The 20081-nt window shown below is 27.9% G+C and overlaps 2 protein-coding genes across 2 annotated transcripts in view; one reads left to right on the forward strand and one right to left on the reverse strand.

Moving 5' to 3' along the window:
• LOC132941428 (G-protein coupled receptor dmsr-1-like) overlaps positions 1-15736 on the reverse strand; it is a 164696-nt gene extending 148960 nt beyond the window's left edge. The window contains exon 1 of the mRNA XM_061009474.1: positions 15637-15736. The gene's annotated coding sequence lies outside the window, so the exon portion shown is untranslated. The remainder of the gene's footprint in view (positions 1-15636) is intronic.
• The window catches only part of LOC132941427 (kinesin-like protein KIF12), a 43001-nt gene extending 24453 nt beyond the window's left edge, over positions 1-18548 (forward strand). The window contains exons 11-16 of the mRNA XM_061009471.1: positions 2640-2757; positions 4348-4561; positions 6519-6621; positions 11479-11561; positions 11623-11712; positions 15642-18548. Coding sequence (XP_060865454.1) covers positions 2640-2757; positions 4348-4561; positions 6519-6621; positions 11479-11561; positions 11623-11712; positions 15642-16113 — 1080 coding nt within the window. The 3' untranslated portion in view covers positions 16114-18548. The remainder of the gene's footprint in view (positions 1-2639; positions 2758-4347; positions 4562-6518; positions 6622-11478; positions 11562-11622; positions 11713-15641) is intronic.
• The last annotated feature ends 1533 nt before the right edge of the window (positions 18549-20081 follow it).

Genomic DNA, 20081 nt, shown 5'->3' on the forward strand with positions numbered 1-20081 from the left:
TTATTGTCTATCATGATAAATTATTTTTGTGACACTTTCCATTAAAATACTTTTATACCTATTTGTTGTTCTTTTTATACCTATTTGTATGACTTTCGAATATTACTATTCATTTCGTTTAAGTATGACATACACATGAGAGTGGATCAATATTTTGACTATTTTGTTACATATTATTTAAAACTTATTTATTTTTTGTTTGCATTATTTTGATGTTGAATAGAAATTCATTAGTATATTATCTAAATTTCCATTTACCTACTTTTGTTAAGCAAACTTGTATAGACTTTCATAAACTATAATTGTATACTCTTGTATAAAATAAATTATTCAAATTTCTTTGAATTTCGTGATACCACTAATTATTTCAAGTTTCTATTACTATTACATTCATCCTAAATATTTTGAAAACTAAACAAACACATGGGTAATACTTATTCAGACAATATTAAATTTCCGTGTTAATTTTATTTCATTAAAATATTCAGTTTTGTATGTGTTGTAAGTTGTAACAAATCAGCACAAAATAGGATTTAACATTAATATTTAGATTATCATATAATATTATAGTAGTATTGTACATATTATAATATATATATTAGCATTTACATTATTATTTATTACTGATATTAACACATTTCGTTGCTCATCTCGCTCTAATTCAGGTGATTATAAATATGAAATGAGATAAAATACTTACTCTATAGTTCATAAATAATATAATATACATTTTAATAATGAACGTCGGTATAGTTTTAATATTTACCTATGCAAATATTACTTTTTAGTACATAGGTACTGTATAATCATAATGTATAGTATACACTCATAACCACAATAGTTATTTTTTATACGAACTCAACACTTGTTTTTAGTCATAAAAAATACTGTTTTTATTGAAACTAAAAAAATATATATAACAAAAACAAGTTCTCCAGGTAAAACATGATTATTTTCATTTCTGGCGGTTTTTCTAATATTTCGCCCCTATTGTCATGTATTTATTTCCGTTCAACGAATGTTAGTGAACACCTGCATATCAGTAAAAAGCGTCCTTCCTACAGAATGGTTCAAAATAATGTAGGTACCTATCTAAATAAAACAAATATACCTACTATAGGTTTTATAACTATAAATGTTTGTCCTACTCGCTCACAATAAATTATAGGTACATAGTTTGATTAATCTCTATAATAATATGAAATGTTTTATAATTCAATTTAACAAACTGCGCTAATTGATATTGGTTATAATTGGTATTATTTCTTTTGCATGTGCATTTTGAATTGTATATTATGCACGAAAAGAAAATTTTTAATTGTACATTTATAATGCTTAAACATAATATATCAAAAATTAAAAAAAAACATTTTATAAAAAATAAAGTATAATATATTATAGGTAATACCAATTATTATGAATACATAATATTATTTATAAACAATGGTAATACATACTATGTACAAATTTTAAAATGATAAAATATTAGTAGAATAATATTTGAAAAATAGCTTACAAATTTTACAAATTCTAAGAATCCAAACCAAACATTTCAATAAATATAAATATTTAATTTAGATTAGTTTTAATATCAAATCATTTTAGTAAATTTTATTTCAGGTTTACAAAATGATATGTTATCCATCAGAATCAAATTATAACATTTAAGGTGGTGTTATAAGAATATTTTTAAGTATATAGTCCAATATACTCTTATACAAAATATGAGTTCCTCACTTTGGACATTAATAATATTATATTTGAACATTTTCAACTTTGACATAAAATTGTAGATATTTTGATTTATTTACGTTTTTGGTTATAACAACACCAGAATATTTTATAGATATCATATAATGATGTCGTGAACCCATTTTGATGAGTTCAACGTTTGCTGACATAATGTAATATAAATATAAATACATTTAAAAAACTCATGAAACATAATCTATGAAAAGTACTACGAAATTATTGCTCCTAATGTTTAAACTTAAATAATCTATTAATTTGTTTTACTTATCCATGCATTTCCTTTTAATCCATTGTTTATACAATAGTGATAAATCATATAATATTTTTAAAAAACATAGTTTTTATAGCTTTAATAAAAAAATATTAAATTCAACAATTAAAGTAATCATATAAATCTAAATATAGCTACACAATTACACAAGTTCAATTAGGCCGTACATACATGTTACATAACTGAAATAACGATATTGACATCATTTTATAACGAGGTTCGTAAATAAGGTTAGATATTAATATTGCTACCAATTTATTATGTGAATTTTTTTTTCAAATGAGTTACGAAGAACTAAGAAGTATAAAGGTTTCAATAAAGTTTTAAATTTCTAATAGGAAATGAAATGAAAGGAAAAATGATCCTTTCCCCGTACACTGTTTTTATCCTGCCTATAACACGCACAATACTTTTCTGCTCGACTTCCCAACAGACATTCGCCCGATACATGCGAGTGTTGTCGCATTATTTTCGAGCACGTCAGTGACATAACGACTAATAAGCAGTAAAAATAAAGATAAAACAAAACCAATTCATAGTATATACGACGATGATTATCACGTATATCTGATGATGACTGTATGAGTGTCATTACGGTCCCTTCTTTGTACAACAGGACCCCAGAGAAGCATTAATCGTCAGTTTGCGGCGCGAGGTGGAGGCGCTGCAGAACGAAAACGATCATTTGCGGAAGGCTTTGGATATTAACAAGACGTCATCGGCTAGCATTTCGAGTAAGTTGAGTGTGCGGACACCGTTTTTTTTGGGTTAAAAACATAAATAAACACAATTTTAATGATTACCAGTTACCACATACGCAGTGTCACTATAGAAATACTTAATGTTGTTGGAATTTGTGGAAAACTAATCCCCCAACCAAAGAAAAAAAATTGTCCTAGCCACCCTAAAAATTAAAATCATTTTAATATAGTCTTAGTATAATTATTGTATTTGTAATATTATTTAATATGAAATTTCTCTTCTTATTATGTCTCTTTGATCGATGGGAGACGGTTTTTTTTTTATCGTATGTAGGTATAGTTGAATTATTGAATTATTACAACTATATAATTGTATATTTTTACTCAATTTCCACCTACGGACTTGTTGGTCATACTGAACTTTTGAGAACCAATGAAATAATTTATACTTCGCGTTATGTAACAATATATTATGAAATTTTTCAGAATCCGGATTTAAATTTTAAGACTACCCCAGAATCCTGAACAGATTAAACAATTTAATTCGCATTCCTAGTTTTAATTTTAAAACCGTTCATATTCGTTCATATTCAGGGAAAACTAGAACAATACTAAACCACCATAATAATTATCTAAATATCGAACAAAACATATACCCTTGTTAGCATAATATACCTATTAATATATATAATAACATCGTCACTGGTATACAATATGTCATATTTTATACACTTCATTAAATACATCTGACGATGGTTAATTAGTACAAAAAAGCAACATCAAGTTCATTATGCAATTATTAGTTATGATGGTAAATTATTTAGAAGATGTGGTGACTGGTAGGCTTAAAAAGTAATATGAAGTTGAAACATCGCTGATTTAGCCCTGAATATTATAAATTTTACAACCCATTTAATGCTAAGATATATTCATACGACATAATATTATATAATGGTATATGAAAGGGTCGACAACTATTTTATTATAACTATTTATACACATACAGAAATAAAACGTATGAAATTTAAGTAAATATTAGCGTTTCTCAAGTATAACCATCTTTAGGTCTTAAAGTGTATCTCCACTTAATTAAAATTAATAACGGATTTGTTATCTATTATTTCTATGGAAAATCGATTGGAACGAACATGCGAATTTAATACGGAGTTTATAACGAAAAATTATACTACTTGTCTTAGATTATATTTTTCATTTGTAAATAAAATACGGATGTCAAATACAACATCTGTGTTCGACGCGTCAAACATTATTATCAGCGATTAGCAATATTACACCAAATAGCTACATATATCTGGTGACAGCGTTTCCGTCCAGAAAACCTTATTTCAGGCTTTTTCAATATTATTTTCCTGATTATAAAGGAACAAATAATTTAAGAATAGCTTACCATTGTTTTATTTTTCCTACGTTCCGTCAGAACAATCAAATGGTTATGTATAAAAACGCTACCTATACACAATATTATGTTATTTCGTATTCGTTTTTGATGAAACTATCACTTAGTTTTTACACGTCAATGCAATATAATACATGACGATAATAACAATAATAATAACATTTTCAGACCGGGCCTGACCTAACCGTTACATTTATTTCTTGTAGATGTAAAAATGCCGCCCAATATGGACATGGACCGGTTAATACAAATGGACCCCAAGGAGCTTGTGGATCTGGTCAAACATTACGCGAATGAAAACGAGGCGCTACGCAGAGAAAACGCCGAACTATTCAACTCCAGGGACCTATTACAGAGAGACCACGAAATTGTTTGTAGGGAGAACGAACGGCTGCTGAAGAAACTCGAAGACGTCAACTCGTAAATACTTTAAAAAAATAACCGATTTTGTGATTTTGTCTCTATTTTTCTTTCTTCTTTTCGTCTCATAGCAATAAAATGTTGTACGTGTGTCTTTTGCTTGATTAATTCTTTGTTACACTGTTATGTTTACACTGTTATGTTTTTTGTCTTCGGTTTCTACAGCACAGTTTTATTGAACTTCTCTCTATGTATCGTAAACTCTTCAAAACTATTTTAGTCTGTTGATAACAAGAAAAAAAAACATTCGGATTTTCGATCAAAAATGAAAATTGTATTTAATTTCCATAAAAAGGAAATTAACATAATAATAACGTGGATATATCTACTTGGTGCTTGTCATTTGTACGAATAATATGTTAAATAATTTAAAGTGATAATAAACGTAAGCCTCAACCCTTCGTAGTTCGTGGCTACATTATTATGTGCGCATATTAAAAACGTGCGCATATTAAAAATTAACGAAACGTCCAAGAAAATTATCTCTAATGTAATTTAAAAACTAAATTAATATTTTAGTTTTAAATACGTCACTGCTACTATTTTATTTGATTATTCCTTAATCTCTTGGTAACACGCTAACACCACACACCACATTAATTATCAAAACGAACAGATCAAAATTTAAAAATTAAAAGGATGTCATTATGAAACCAACTAAATCAATCTGTACCCTTGCGACAAGAACTAAACACATCAAAGCAATAACTCGTGATCGTACAATATTCTAAAATAAATTATTTTAAAGAGTCGAGTATAACTAAAATATATTGATTTGTAAAATGTATATATTTACTTTGTTTTATCAAAGTAAAATGTACCCATAGTCCATAACTTACTATATGACTATTTTTCATAAACAACTAATTTTCCTAGTATTTATATTTATGTATTAGCGTGACCATAATAAATTATTAAGAAACAATTTGGGCGTTTCAAAAAATAATGCGTGAAATTGTGAACATGTAAAGTGTTTAATGACTAATGCTGTTGCCTGTTTTGCAATAACTATCGATAAAATAATTAGTTTTAATATGAAAACAGTTTTTTATATTATGTCCATAAAACATTTTTATTGTAAAATATATTCTTTTCACAAACGAATTTGTCCCAAGAAAAACCAATGAATATTCTATGATAGTTGATAAATTATAATAGGTTATTAATGTCATATATCATATTAATGATATATAAGATATAAGTCATATAACATAATATGTCATACTGTATGTCTGAATCCACAGTTAAAACATTTTAAATATTCATAGAAAAAATTGATCTGCAAAATTACTTTCTATTCTAGTAAAAACGGGGGAAAACTGGACCTATTTGTAAAACAGGACAAAATTTGTCCCGTTAAAATGTTGACAGGACAACGGGTCTCAATGCTGAAAACGTGACGTATAGTCATTGGTCACCATATTTACATATTTATGTTTCATTTTAATACTAAGTAATATGTTATTATCATTAATAATAATAGATACGAGCCTTCTCAGTGGGACTGAGTATTCATATGTATGTATGTATGTATGAAACCAAACTAAATAAATAATTATAACGAACAATTGCTGTTGAAACGATATCAATTTAAAGTTTAAACTATACGGTTTGAAAATTTATTTCATCGACAAATAATTTATGTTGATCATTTCTACGGCATAAATAAGCACAGAAAATGATACTCTTAATGAGGTACTCCCTTCGTTATTCTAAAAATCAATACAGGTACAAAATAATAATTATCAGCATTAAAATGAAATTTGAATAGGTACCATTTATAAAAGTTTTTAATAACTACAAAAATAAAAATCTATAAGCACAGCAATGTTTAATTTCCATAATAAACTTCAATCGAAAATTTTATTATAATGTGCATAATATCACAATTCACAGCTTCGATGATATGCAGCACAATCCCGTAATTATTGAAATGTTAGAACAAAGATATTTTCAGGGCATGTATAAGGTCTCCAATAATTCCGGCGCGTGGCCAATATATTGACAAAACAGAAACGGCCTCGACAAACAGCTCTTCGAACACTCAAATTATCCAAATGGTAAGTTGAATTAAATTTTAATATTTTTAATTAATTTAAATATATTTTCGTTGCTTCCATATTTCCATCGACATGTTTCGATATTTATATTATTTTGTATTTACACATTATAATGTACACGCAATACATAGAATTTTAATATAAATTAAAACAATCGGACAAAATAATGTGAATAATAAATAATCCAGGCTAATGACCTTGATGTTGAAGCCTTAACCCCCCCCCCCAAAAAAAAAAAATAATAATAATAAATAAGTGTATATATTATAGTGAAAGTAAGGTTTTTTATGTAGATATTTGATATTTCAGTTTTAAAAATAAGGTGTGAAAACTCGATAAAGAGTAAAGACATATCTTACTTTATGCTTTGTTTATTGTATGAATAAAATTTCGTTGTAATGCGATTTATAATTTATTCATATTTTTAAAATATGAACATGAATATTGTATATTCAAAGGTTCAGGCAACTGTTATTACCACAATCAAATCTCAAGGGAATACGAGATATGCGTTTACAAACGTATTTGATCCTTGAATGTCAAAAAGTTACGAGTTAACTTAGATCACTGGGGGAAATATAGGTTTTTTCAAAAATAATGTTTAGTATTGAATATTATAAAAAAAAATTACCGAGATATAAGTTCTTATACTTTTATCAATATTGTCTTTCTTCTGTTTTTAATTTCCAAAAAATAGATGACATTAGGTTATTGGTAGGTTTAAAAATAATATGTTTTAGTGTTATAACTTACAGAGTTGAATCCACTAGTAACACATCTAAAGAAATAACTAATCTAGCTTAAATTTAGTATTTTAGAATCGGATTATAATTATATAAAACTTTACTATATTACTATAACCCAATAAAATTATAGTATTACTATACCTACTGGTCATATACCGCTCCAGCGTGATGGATATTTATTCAACTCATCGCAAGACGAGCGTATAGGTATTACGCAGTGGTATGCATATTACAGTATCAAATTTAAAAGCAATAATAACTCATCGCTACAAAAAGACGATTTCGAGTGGAAAACTAAAAGTTTTTAAAATATTGATCCTCCGAAAGTATATATAATTCTGGCATAAAGCGACAAAAAGTGGTCGACAAGGGACCGTTTTAGAGCCATTGCAGCCTGGTTGGCTACACAATCTAGTTGGATTGTACCAAGCATAATTTCACCAGCGATAGTCAGTCTTACGTCTGCCTCATGGATGTTACCATAGTTTTATTGCAAATCTGAAAATGTCAGGACCAAAGCCCCGGAGGTTATCCCAAAATAGCCATAGTATATCTAGCTTTATGGCGATGCTCGCACTCGCGTGATTTAAATTCACTATCATAGACAACGGATAGCCTTATACTACCTAGCTAAGCTGCCACCCCGACAAAAGTAACTTTTTGGTTAACAAACTGAATCTAGTACTCAAGTATTGTCAACTTTTTACAATTATTACATAACTTACGCACCTATCTAATTGAATTCAAGTATTTAATAATGAGCCACGTTCACCGATTTTCTTAAAAACCAGTATAGGTACCTAGAGATTGTTCTTTGATGTGTTTGCCCACATATACAACCTAGCTTACTTCGTTTGATGACATGTGTAAAACAGTTTGTTATAAGCTAAATTATAGCATATGCTATTATAGATGGCTTTTAAAGTTAGTTATAAGTACTGAAGAAACGTACAGAATCAAAATATTAACAATAATGAAAGGAAAAAGCCGTCAAATCACATACAGCAAATTACCCAACATTACAAAATTAATTTAATAAGTAGTTCAAAATTCAATAAACCATACAGTTTAATTTCTGAACATAAATTCAACACGGTTGAATACGATGTTTTTAATTTTTATAACTCCAATGTTGTGAATAAATTATAAATGTGAACTTCAGTCTTCAAAACACAATTATCAATTAGGTACATTTACATTCGATTCAAACGCCGTATCAACTTAAGTTTAATTAACTTCAAAAACTGCAATTTTGTTCTAACTATAACTACTATAACTATCAAAAACAAATTTTCTTTTTCTTAATTAAAAAGCGTTAATATAAATGACAACATTCTTCGTACGCAATTCTTACCTAAAAACAGGTAATATAATCACACCCAACTATTTTCGATTCTTAGATATTACTTTCGTTAAGTTCAAAATACATAAATGTTTCTTAGAATGATTGTAAAAATAGATTGATACCTACCTAAAAAAACATATTATGAACAATGCTTTTAACAAATTCGAATTTCATATGAATCCAGAAAACAAACATAATAACCTATATAGTATATACAGTATACAGACATTAGAAGTTTATTTAGTAAATAAAAAATGTATATATATATAATGCATTTAGAAGAATGAACAATGTACATGAATAAAATACAAAATATTGAAAAGTAGATTAATGATACTATCTATATGTATATAAAAAATAAGCTATAAACAATAGATACAATCAATCATTTTTTTTAAACTCTCGTTATGCTGAATATCAAGGGGAACAGAAAAAAGTTCGAGATATCAAAAACTTTGAGATATCGAGTTTTATTAAAAAAATTAAAATAAATGAAATACAATATGAATATGAAAATGTATATGAATAATAAATAACACGAATGCCTAAAATACATAGTTTGAATACTTAAAATACTGAAATAATTGAAATGACTAAATATATTATTTTTTTTTTTTTAAATCTGTCATTAAAGTTTGCTTAATATTACTTGGTGTCCATTTCCACATGATGTGAACAATTTCTGTCGTCTAAATTAAGATGATCGGCTACAAAATTCCATTTATCATTAGAAATAGTAGTTTAAAACCTGCTTTTATGAAGCAATTTATTCGAGATAACGAAAAACGATTCATTTTATATCAAGTTATCAAGAGCAAAACACTATTTAGTATAATAGTAGATTCAAAGAGAATTCAATGTAGTTCGAGATAACGAAAAATTCTAAATAGCAACGTTCGACATATTAATAATCTACTGTATAAACACTAACAAAAAAAAAATCATATCGTGTGGCCACAAAACAATATCAACACAAAAATAATATAATATTTAGGTACCTTAGTGCAAAAATGTCATAATCTCAGAATCTTAAACAATGTCTAAACGAATACAAATACTAGGTGTTGGCAATAACCTCAGCTCAGATTAGTTTATGTCATACAACATTTTTTTATATTAATTTAAATGCAGTGTTATATTATTGGATAAAAAATAATAATTTTAAGTAGCACCCTTCTTCATTACTATTTTGATAACTACTATCCAAAAAAATTTGTAGAAAAGGATAGTGAACATTAAAAAAAACCATAACCTGTACAGCTCATGCTCTATCTAAAATATATCTATTGTAAATTGTAACGCCTATAATGGATAGGTAAATAATATTATTTATTATACAGGAAAGCAATTTATTTTTTTATCAGCCTCTGATAATCTCTATAAATCTTAATAATATAAATTATATTTTATTTATAAATATAATACACAAAATAAGTATTCAATTGTTTTATTATTATTTTAACTTTACTCAAATTATTTTTATCTTGGTTCAATTTAGAACCATATAAATTGTTATAAGTTTGAAGATAATCCAACTAAATCATAGTATCTAAAAAATGATCCTGAAACAGCTTGATGCGGCGGGAATATAGGGAATATAAAAATATTATAATAATATTACAGCCTATAACTCAATTGGACATATTAAAAAAATAATATTTGATTAAATGCTTAGAATATAGACTTTATAGAAATTACAGTAACCGTGTATATTATAGTATAAAAATGTAAAATGATTATACTTAAAGATAAAAATTAATCTTAAAAAATCATTTACATAGTCATAAAAACCTAAAAATTCGGCTTAATTAAAATATTAAACCACAAGCTATGAATTCTACATTAAATTTAAGGTAAAAATTTTCAAAATGTTAAACAAAATGTAATTAACTGCTTTATTCGGTGGTCCTACAAATAATAATAAAATATTATTATAAAATACAGCAATAATTTGCAAAAAAAATGCATATAATTTAATTTCAAAAAAATATTTGAGTTTATACAAAAATAAATCTAATTTCAATATTATATTAACAGTTTATTTATTTTAAATCAAGTCTTGCTGGTATTTAGAAGTGATATTTTTTGAATTTATACAATATTCTTTACGAATTTATAAAAAAACTAATGACAACCATAAAACAGTGATAAAAGCACTTCAGCAAAAACATTTTAACCAATCTCTGCTCTGAATCATTTTTCAAATACAATGGTATACTTTAGGTATAGTTTTCATATTTAAAATAAATAATATACCACTTTATTATAATATACTCCTGTTCCGTGATGAGTGAAGCAAGACGTGTGCTCAAATCCTGTCAAATCTGTATTCTCCATCCAATTTTGTTTTTTAGTATTTAACATTTTTAAATTAAATTTTCATTCATATTATTTATTTTTTTAAGTAAAAACTAAAATTATCACATTTCCTTTAGAGTAAAGAATTGTACTTTAAAAACTTATGAATTACGATACTTAATACGTATATGTGTGTTGTATACTTATATTTATATTTTATAAAAATGACACTAACAAAGCTCGTATTGAATAACTCATGAATGGCAGAGCTTATCCTTAATGGATCGTTGAGCTGTAGGAGAAAAAATAGATACAAACAAAGAAATTGTATACCTTTAGAACGAACATCGTGAAAAATATCACATATAATTTCATAAAATTACTTGTTATGATTCATAATCTAGAACAAATGTTATCAAACAAATATTATTATTTATTTAAATTAAATAAATAAATATTATATTTCAGGAAAATAATAAATTGGGAAGAGAAAAAAGGGATTTACCTATGACCTATCAAAGAGAAATAGACAAAAAAGGGATCGGAAATACGTATGATTTTAAAGTGTTCGTTATTTTAGAAATAACACTACCTAAGTTTATTATTTTTCAGTATAAATAATTTCGTGGGCTCTTTCAATAACCGAAGAAAAACATCATCAGATAGTTGTAAAGCACCATCAAAACCGACTTCAACTAAAAGGTAAAGAAAAAATAATAATTACATATAAATCCTCGTTAATCGTCGCAGAAATATTTACTCGTCCTATGTGATCATGATGTATGGTAGTCCGACATTTCTACGCAACAACGAACATAAAAAAGTCATATATCATATTATTCAAAGTACAGTAGCTAAATAATTGTCTGGACCGTTTCATATAAAATTAACATATCAACTGGAATCCCCACAGGAATTCCAGTAAATAAGTTTTCATTGAAAACTTTAAAATTTACCCGTCTCATTTAATTAGTCTTACGAACTTTCTAAAACTAAAGTAGACAAGTTTTCAATAAAACCAACTAACGGCTTCTAAGGTTGCAAGCCTAGTAGAAGTCGTATGTGATACCATTGTTTAAAATGCTAATTTTATAAATTATAACTAGGCTCAAAGAACAACTGTGCAAAAATGGTGTTTGGGGTTAGATTATTACACATTAATAATGTTTCTCGCATTAAAAGTCCATATTATATAGAGCTGACACTTAACATCACTTGTTAACGAAGTTTGACAAGTAAATAGGAATATGTTTACTTGATAACTTTATTGATGTATTAACCTCTTTGGTTTTACGCTGCAGTTTATAGGTCAGTTTTGGAACAGTATAGATATAGGTACTTATAGTACCATGTATACAATTATATTCGATTATATATCTCAATAAATTGGGACAAAACGTAGGTAATATTAGAATAATATACTGATTTATTTTTAAAAGAGAAACAATGATAGGAAATCCACTTGCTATACGATTTACTTGATTAAGGTTCGTATCGAACACGCAATATAGTAAATTAAAATTTAACAAAAAGTATATTCAGATAATTTGTGTGCATAAAATATGTATGGAAGTCTATATGTCTACTAGCTACCTGCATTTCCATACACATACAACCGATATAGCGTTTTCGAAATATATTATGTACTTAAGTAAATTGGCATTGGACTAAAATTATAGGGTTAAAAGAACTATATTAAATTGGCAATAAAACCGTATATAAATAAATAGTAACACTTCAAATGACCGACCATTAGTTCATTATACCTAAAAGGCAAATTGAACGACAAAGACAGGTGGTCATAAATTAAAAATATTTTAATTTGATTTTGACCCTTTTGTACCTACGTCACATACGTGATAATGTAATATCGAGTACATAGCTTACAAATTGCTTTACCAATGCATATATTACATGTATACAATAACCGCAAATTGTAAACACCACGCGGTGAATACCATATATTAGATTTTACTATTTTAGTGATTCTATGACAGTTATATTATCATATTGATAATATAAATGAATAAAGTTTTTTTTTAATTATCCTTTAAGATATACATTATTTTCATTATATTGAGTGGACTCAATGACTCATATTTATCTTAGTTATCACTATTATTTATACATTTTTCCAAGTATTATTATTTATTACTTAATAGTATATTCAATATTGTATTGAATAGCCATGTTATAAATACCTTATAGTTCAATTTAATATTTTTTTTTTTTGAAATCAAAGTAACTCAATTTTTTTATTAGTAAATATAGCCATCAGAATTAAACCATCAATAGATAGACGAAAGCCGAAAGGTATTTTTTTTTATGATACAAAATTACAATTGTTTGTATATATAAATTTAAAACTGATGACACGAATTGATCCGAACCATGACAGAATCGATTTCAATGGTCCTATATATTCAACGCCAAACTTAATCTCTACATGATCATCCTACCGTGCTCCAGAATGTACTTATATATCTATATGTATATAATAATCCGATTTACCAGTTGCCTAAACTAACGATAATTCAATTTTTTTTATTTTAGTTTTACGCTGTACTGCTGTAGTAAGACTTAAAATCTGCACTTATTTTAAATAATATAGTAACATACACCAAACTATAATCTGTATAGCAAATACGTACTCAGGTACTCTATACATAATGTATATTGTATAATTTGTGTACGGTATATGTATATGTAATATATATTTTCATTCGGTGGTACAAAAACATAAATAAAAGTAAAAAAGTTTCAAATGTTCGCCAAAACGAGTTAAGCTTAATTAATAAATTATCGCTATATATTTAAATCAAGCTTGGATATAAATTAACACAACAAAACTCTATCACGAAATCGGATACATAAATGTAAATGAAAAAACAATTGATAATTTACTGGATTAAATTATTATTATTATTTCGTGACAAATAAACACGAACAAAACAATTCCATCGTTTTGATCCGATAAAATATTGCCGGCAATATTAAACCGATTGACAGCGATAACTGATAAGGATTAAATTATTTTTAATTACTTAGCTGATAGTCACCCGTCACAGTTCGATTAATTTTAATGAATGTTTCTAAATGTATTACATTTTAACGTATGAATTTTATATTTTTGTAGACATTTTGATCGGAACTCATCCACCCTACTCTGCACCATATTTTCCTGTCCTAATTGGCAGTCGAAGGGTAGCCCCGTAATCCGTTTAACCGTACTTCGTATTATAAAACAAAATAGTTTTTAAGTTTATCCTCATACGCGAATTGTGATTCATAATGTGACTGTCCAATAGTGTCTATTGTACAGTTGTTTACGAAATAAAAACAATATAAATCATTACCAGCGAAAGATTGTCATGAAATCGCAAATCGCGATTCAGTTGTAACTCATTGCTGGTCTTACAACTCGAATGACGAAATTCGAAGAAACGATCATCCGTGATATTGCAGTGGCGTGACTAGGGCTAAAATGATGGAGGGGGGAATAGTCCCCACCTGATATTACATGAAAATTAACCCGTGGGGAGCGATTCCCTCAATATAATATATTCACTTAAAAGTTAAAAATATTAAAAAAATAAATTTTCTTAATTATTTACTCAAGTTCCATTTTTCATAGTAATAATATTCTGTCTGTGGCAATCAGAATAAAAATCCCCAGACTACAATATTACTCACAGCCAAGGTATCTGCAGTATATTAAATATATATTTAAAAACAAGGCTAATGCTTTTGCTGATAATAATTATATTTTGCAATAATGATAAATACTACTTTATACGTAGATATAACTACTTTTTCGATTAATTGAGATTTGAGACTCAATATTCACCAAAGGATAATAACCATATCACACTTTCGGACAAGTGACAGATATTATTATGTAAATAAATCGTGTATTTCAGTTGCCATTTAAGACAAAATATGAGAAACGTATAAATATATATTAAGTATATAAAACTGTTTAAAAATGATTGATGGATTTTCGATATTATCTGTGGTATTGCACTTTATCGACGTCCACTATAATATTATCGTAACAAGTATAGTTTCACTGGCTCGCACGTATTATGTGGTGGGTACGCTGCATTTTTCGATTTACATTGTTAAAGTTCGTATACGCACTGTCGGCATAGGTGTAAATATGGAGCGACTTGAGGCTGCAGCTTAGTCCCCGAAATATTTCCTAACATATTAATTATCGTATTTTAAACCTGCTACGTATTATTCAAACTTGGTATTTTTAATATATTTGTATTATTAATCATTTAGTTACAACAATTTTCTTCAGAATAAGCTATACAATTGTTTATAATTGAATACTTATTAGGTACCTCTAAATGAGTTATATTTAAATAGGTATTATGAAAATAAAAATACAATTATAAACAAATGTTATTTATTTCATATCGGGACCTCTGAGAAATTTAGCCATGCGGCCTCAAAATAGTTTTAATCCGTGCTTATAATAGCGATGATGAATTTCAAAACCATATTATTTTCCATTCACTCGATCGCGAAGAGGAAAATCCAAAATATAATAATACGAAGTTAATAAAGTGTATTTTATCACGATCTAATATACGTGTAACGTTTTTGTTTGTATATTACCACAGATCACCACCAATGGTTGACCGCATACAGTCTTCGTCGTTGGTTGGCGGACCTTACAACAAATTCGATGATGGGCTCAACTCGGCGGCCTCGACGCTCGCGTCCATCGTCAGCCGGCAAGCGTTCGACATACCGCGGATGGACAGAGGCAGCGTAGGTGACGACATCGGCAGTGCGGGTGACCGACGAAGCGCCGGTGGCCGATTTTCTCTGCCGGACATCGTAGGACCCGGTGACGGCATCGACAGTGGCAAGCGAGAGCGGCTGGACAGCGTTGGAATTGGCATGCGAGCGCGACGGGACAGCGTCGGAAGTGGCGTGCGCACGCGGCGGGACGACACACAAGCAAGAGGCCGTGACCCGTTCGGAAGTCCGGTGACGCCGCAGACGTACAACGGACTCAGGTACCATGCTGGTAATACTCGGGTTGCCGCTGTCGCCGCCGCCGTCAAAACAGCCGCTGCGTCCGGTTGAAAGAAAGGCACCGCAGGAAATCGCGTGGACTTCACGGATGTCCCATCATTTCAGCGTAAACTATTGATCGTAATAAAAATGTACCGAAAAAATATTTATAACAACTAATACTCATATAGTAGCTATCTATTTTGATAATGATAGGAACATAATGTAAAATTAATAAAAAAAGGTGGTAAAGGGCCCCCTCCCCCCAAGATTGTCAAAAAATAATTTTAAATATTCTTATACATTTTGAAACAATACACTTTCTTTTTTTGTGTACGCAAACAGAGGAATATCTAAAGTAGTAAAGTATCATGCTATATCATGCTATGTAAATGTGTACACAAGTCAAATGCACGTCAAACTAATTGCTGATATATGTTAAATTATTACTTTATTAGAGACCACCACCCTCCTCCCCGTTCAAAATCCTCCACTGTAAATGATGCAAAGTATATAAAATGTAGATAAGGTATTTATCAACTGTAAATGTTGGTTCAAGTATCGCAGTGTTATAATTGCATAGATCAGTAACGAGTTATAAATTAAAATGATGTTAATACATTAACTGGATTTAATTTGTTACTTATTTTTGGAAATAATTTTTTAACCAAACAAGTTACTTTTTTACTGTAGGTAGGTACATGACGTGATGTTAACTTCAAGTCTAGGACTGTTTTAATCTGAAAATGTACAATAATTTTATTCATTAGGTGCCAGTTTGCATTTATCATAAACTCGTGTATCATAATATATTTAGATAGTATTATAAAATAAATGATAGTTCAAGAAGATACATTTCTTATTGGATATAATAATATAAAGAATCCCATGTGCTAAAATAAGAAAGACCAAATCACAAAAGTACAACTTTATATGGTTCAAAAATGACTAGTTGGTTCAACTTTAGATTCCTCCTATTGGATGAGTGAAGGGAAATTTGCCAGAGAATCAAACACCCTACTCATTCATTCCTCTTAAACACTCACACTATTAGGCTTCGAGCTTGGAAAATATTTAAATTATTTTTATTCGGTAGGTCTTTTAGCATCTAATTAGGTACCTAATGATATACTATTTTTGTTATACAAATTATAAATCGTAAAATTTTATTTTTTAACAAAATCAGTTTTTATCCATTAATTTTTAACTTCCAGAAGTTGAAAAAAAATATTTGGAATATTACTTGTACCATAAATTACTTTTTTCCATATACGAGTTATAACAAATCGTGAACTTGTCCAACCTTAAAATCGTATGCATACCTACCATTATACATTGGTTCTTATATCAATGTTAAGTAGGTATTATTTTCTATCCACGTTAAACTGAGTTCAGTTATGATTCAATTCGAAAAATTCTGCACCCATATGATCACTTTTTAGAATTGGAGGTGCTCCAACATTTGTGAAAATATATTATAATAGGTGTGTAAGCCATAAGGCTACGTAATTACGTAGGTAATAGAAGGACAAAGGAGTACCTAAATCCTTGGCTCGATATTTGTTAATCGACACAAGCGCATTTATAGAATTTTTTACTTCGTTTGTCAAATGTATTTTGTTACATTCCATACTAGCAGTAACATTGGTAGAACCCATATTGTATTAACATGCATATTATAATCAAAAATTAATGTTCAAAACGAAAAATAAACCAGGGAAAAAAAATTTTCATTTAATAATTTGTCGATATATTAATTGATTATCTTCATAAAATATTCGATCGATTGATTATCTTCATAAAATATTCGATCGATTGATTATCTTCATAAAATATTCGATCGATTTATTATATTTCCTAAAAATCACCGACTACATATTATATTAATATAAAAATTATTGAACTCGTATAGGAATATAATTAGATATTCTAGAACTTGAATTTTCTACTTTACTCTAATACCATACTATAGTGGATTATAAATAACATGTAATAATATTATGATAGTTCCCTATCACGTCGCGTGTTTTATTATTCAATAAATAATAATAATATATACTATCCTGACTAGTGACTCCTAACACCTATTATTTTTTAATATGTGACATTTTATTCGAAATTTTTTCAATCGTAATCAAAAGTAATATCGTTATTTTTAACTATAAGTTATTTTGTCCAGACGCTCACTTTAAGCTGTGTACCTCCCCTGGGCCCTGACCAAACTTTACTTAAATATTTAATATTAAGTTTATATATTTTTTAACACGTCAAGTTTTCTATTGTTTACTGTTAATTATTATACTACATACTATAAACATTATTCTAGAATAACCCGAATCTTCCTCTCTATACATATACCTATATAATATTATGTATTAATGTACTATACCAACATAGTATATAATATCTCTTCATAATATTATGTAAAATATTATTTATAATATAAATCGTTCTTCTGTAAACAAATCACTTTTGTACTGTTGTTATTTTATTATTATTATATTGTTTTTAACTGGTCTACAGTGTTCAGTGTTTTTTTGACGTCAACTCGGGAAGTTGAATCTGGTGTTACCAGCATAACATGGGTAATCTTAAAGGGTAATTTTAATAATTTTACTATTGAAATGTATTTTAAAAAAACAATCATAATGCCTATAAGTTATTAAATAGCAGTAATATGTATACACGATTTCAGTGATGTAGGTGAACATACCTAACCTACCCAAATTCCCTATCCATATCCCCGTATATGATCTTAATTATAATAGGTGAGTATTGATATGAATAAAAAAAATATTTTTAGAATTACCGAAAAATGGACACAATTATGGAAAGACACCAGAAAATATATATCATAATAAAATAATATAAAGTCGTGTCGAAAGTGTGCATTAAATGTTGGTACTTAAGTTGAAAATCGTGAAGCTAAACGTTAGTAAGTAGGTACCTATACGGGAATAAACTACTTATTTGGTTTGGTTTTACGTCGTAAATGAAATAAAATAAACCAATGAAATGACCAACAGGCAACAACTATAAAACAATAAATTAATAGTATAACCCAAAATGTCAAATAATAATAAAACCCATTCCTACTCTAAAGTTATCAAATACTATATCTGACAATATTATGGAGTGGCATTATAAATTGAATACATATATATATAATAACTTCAAACATTGGGAAAGTTGAATACGATCGTTATTCGTCGGTATTATAGCAGCTTACTGTATTTTCCTAAACTTATCTAATATTAAAATAGATCCTTAGACTTCGTTGGAAAAAATTTAAACCCACTACTAAACTGTCTGAACTATTAAACAACATTGTTTGTATAGACGCAAGCCATGCTATCCACCATATATATACGAGTATTAAAGCAATTTTAACATTTTAAACTCATTATAACTATTAAACTTAATAGATAATCTAATAAATTACTAAAATTATTGTCGTTTACTCGTTTACAATCCTTATCACTTATCAGTTATCTTTTATATGTATATAAAAACAACAATTTTCGAAAAAAGTATACAATTTATATATTTTATTATGATAAATATATTAAATATTCCCAAAGAATTTGGGAACAAAAAGAAGAACGCATCGTGCACTTAGGAACTAAACTCATATAATATTATATGAGTTATTACGCGTCGTTAGCAAGTATATTTACAAAACTTGGGACTTTCGAAAAATAATTTTAAAGGACAATCGTTTGTAAAACTGGGTCATGTATTCTCGCAAAGTGTATACACATGTAGATAATAGAAACTAGGAACGTATATTATCATCTATCAACTACCTACCTATTAGTAGGTACCTAATATATTAATAAGGGACTATTTTTTTATTTAATACTTATGTAGTAATTATAATTGCTCACTATTTTATTCCTCAAACCAGTTTTTCATAAAACTCAGTTAGATAATGGATTATATATAACTTATTTTTTTAGAGACAGCATTTTAAACATTGTGAATGAACAACAAAAGTAACAAATATGACCATGAAAGCGTGCGTTATAGCAATCAAAATA

This window comes from Metopolophium dirhodum, chromosome 3 (assembly GCF_019925205.1).
Source record: "Metopolophium dirhodum isolate CAU chromosome 3, ASM1992520v1, whole genome shotgun sequence".
Taxonomy (NCBI): Eukaryota; Metazoa; Arthropoda; class Insecta; order Hemiptera; family Aphididae; genus Metopolophium; species Metopolophium dirhodum.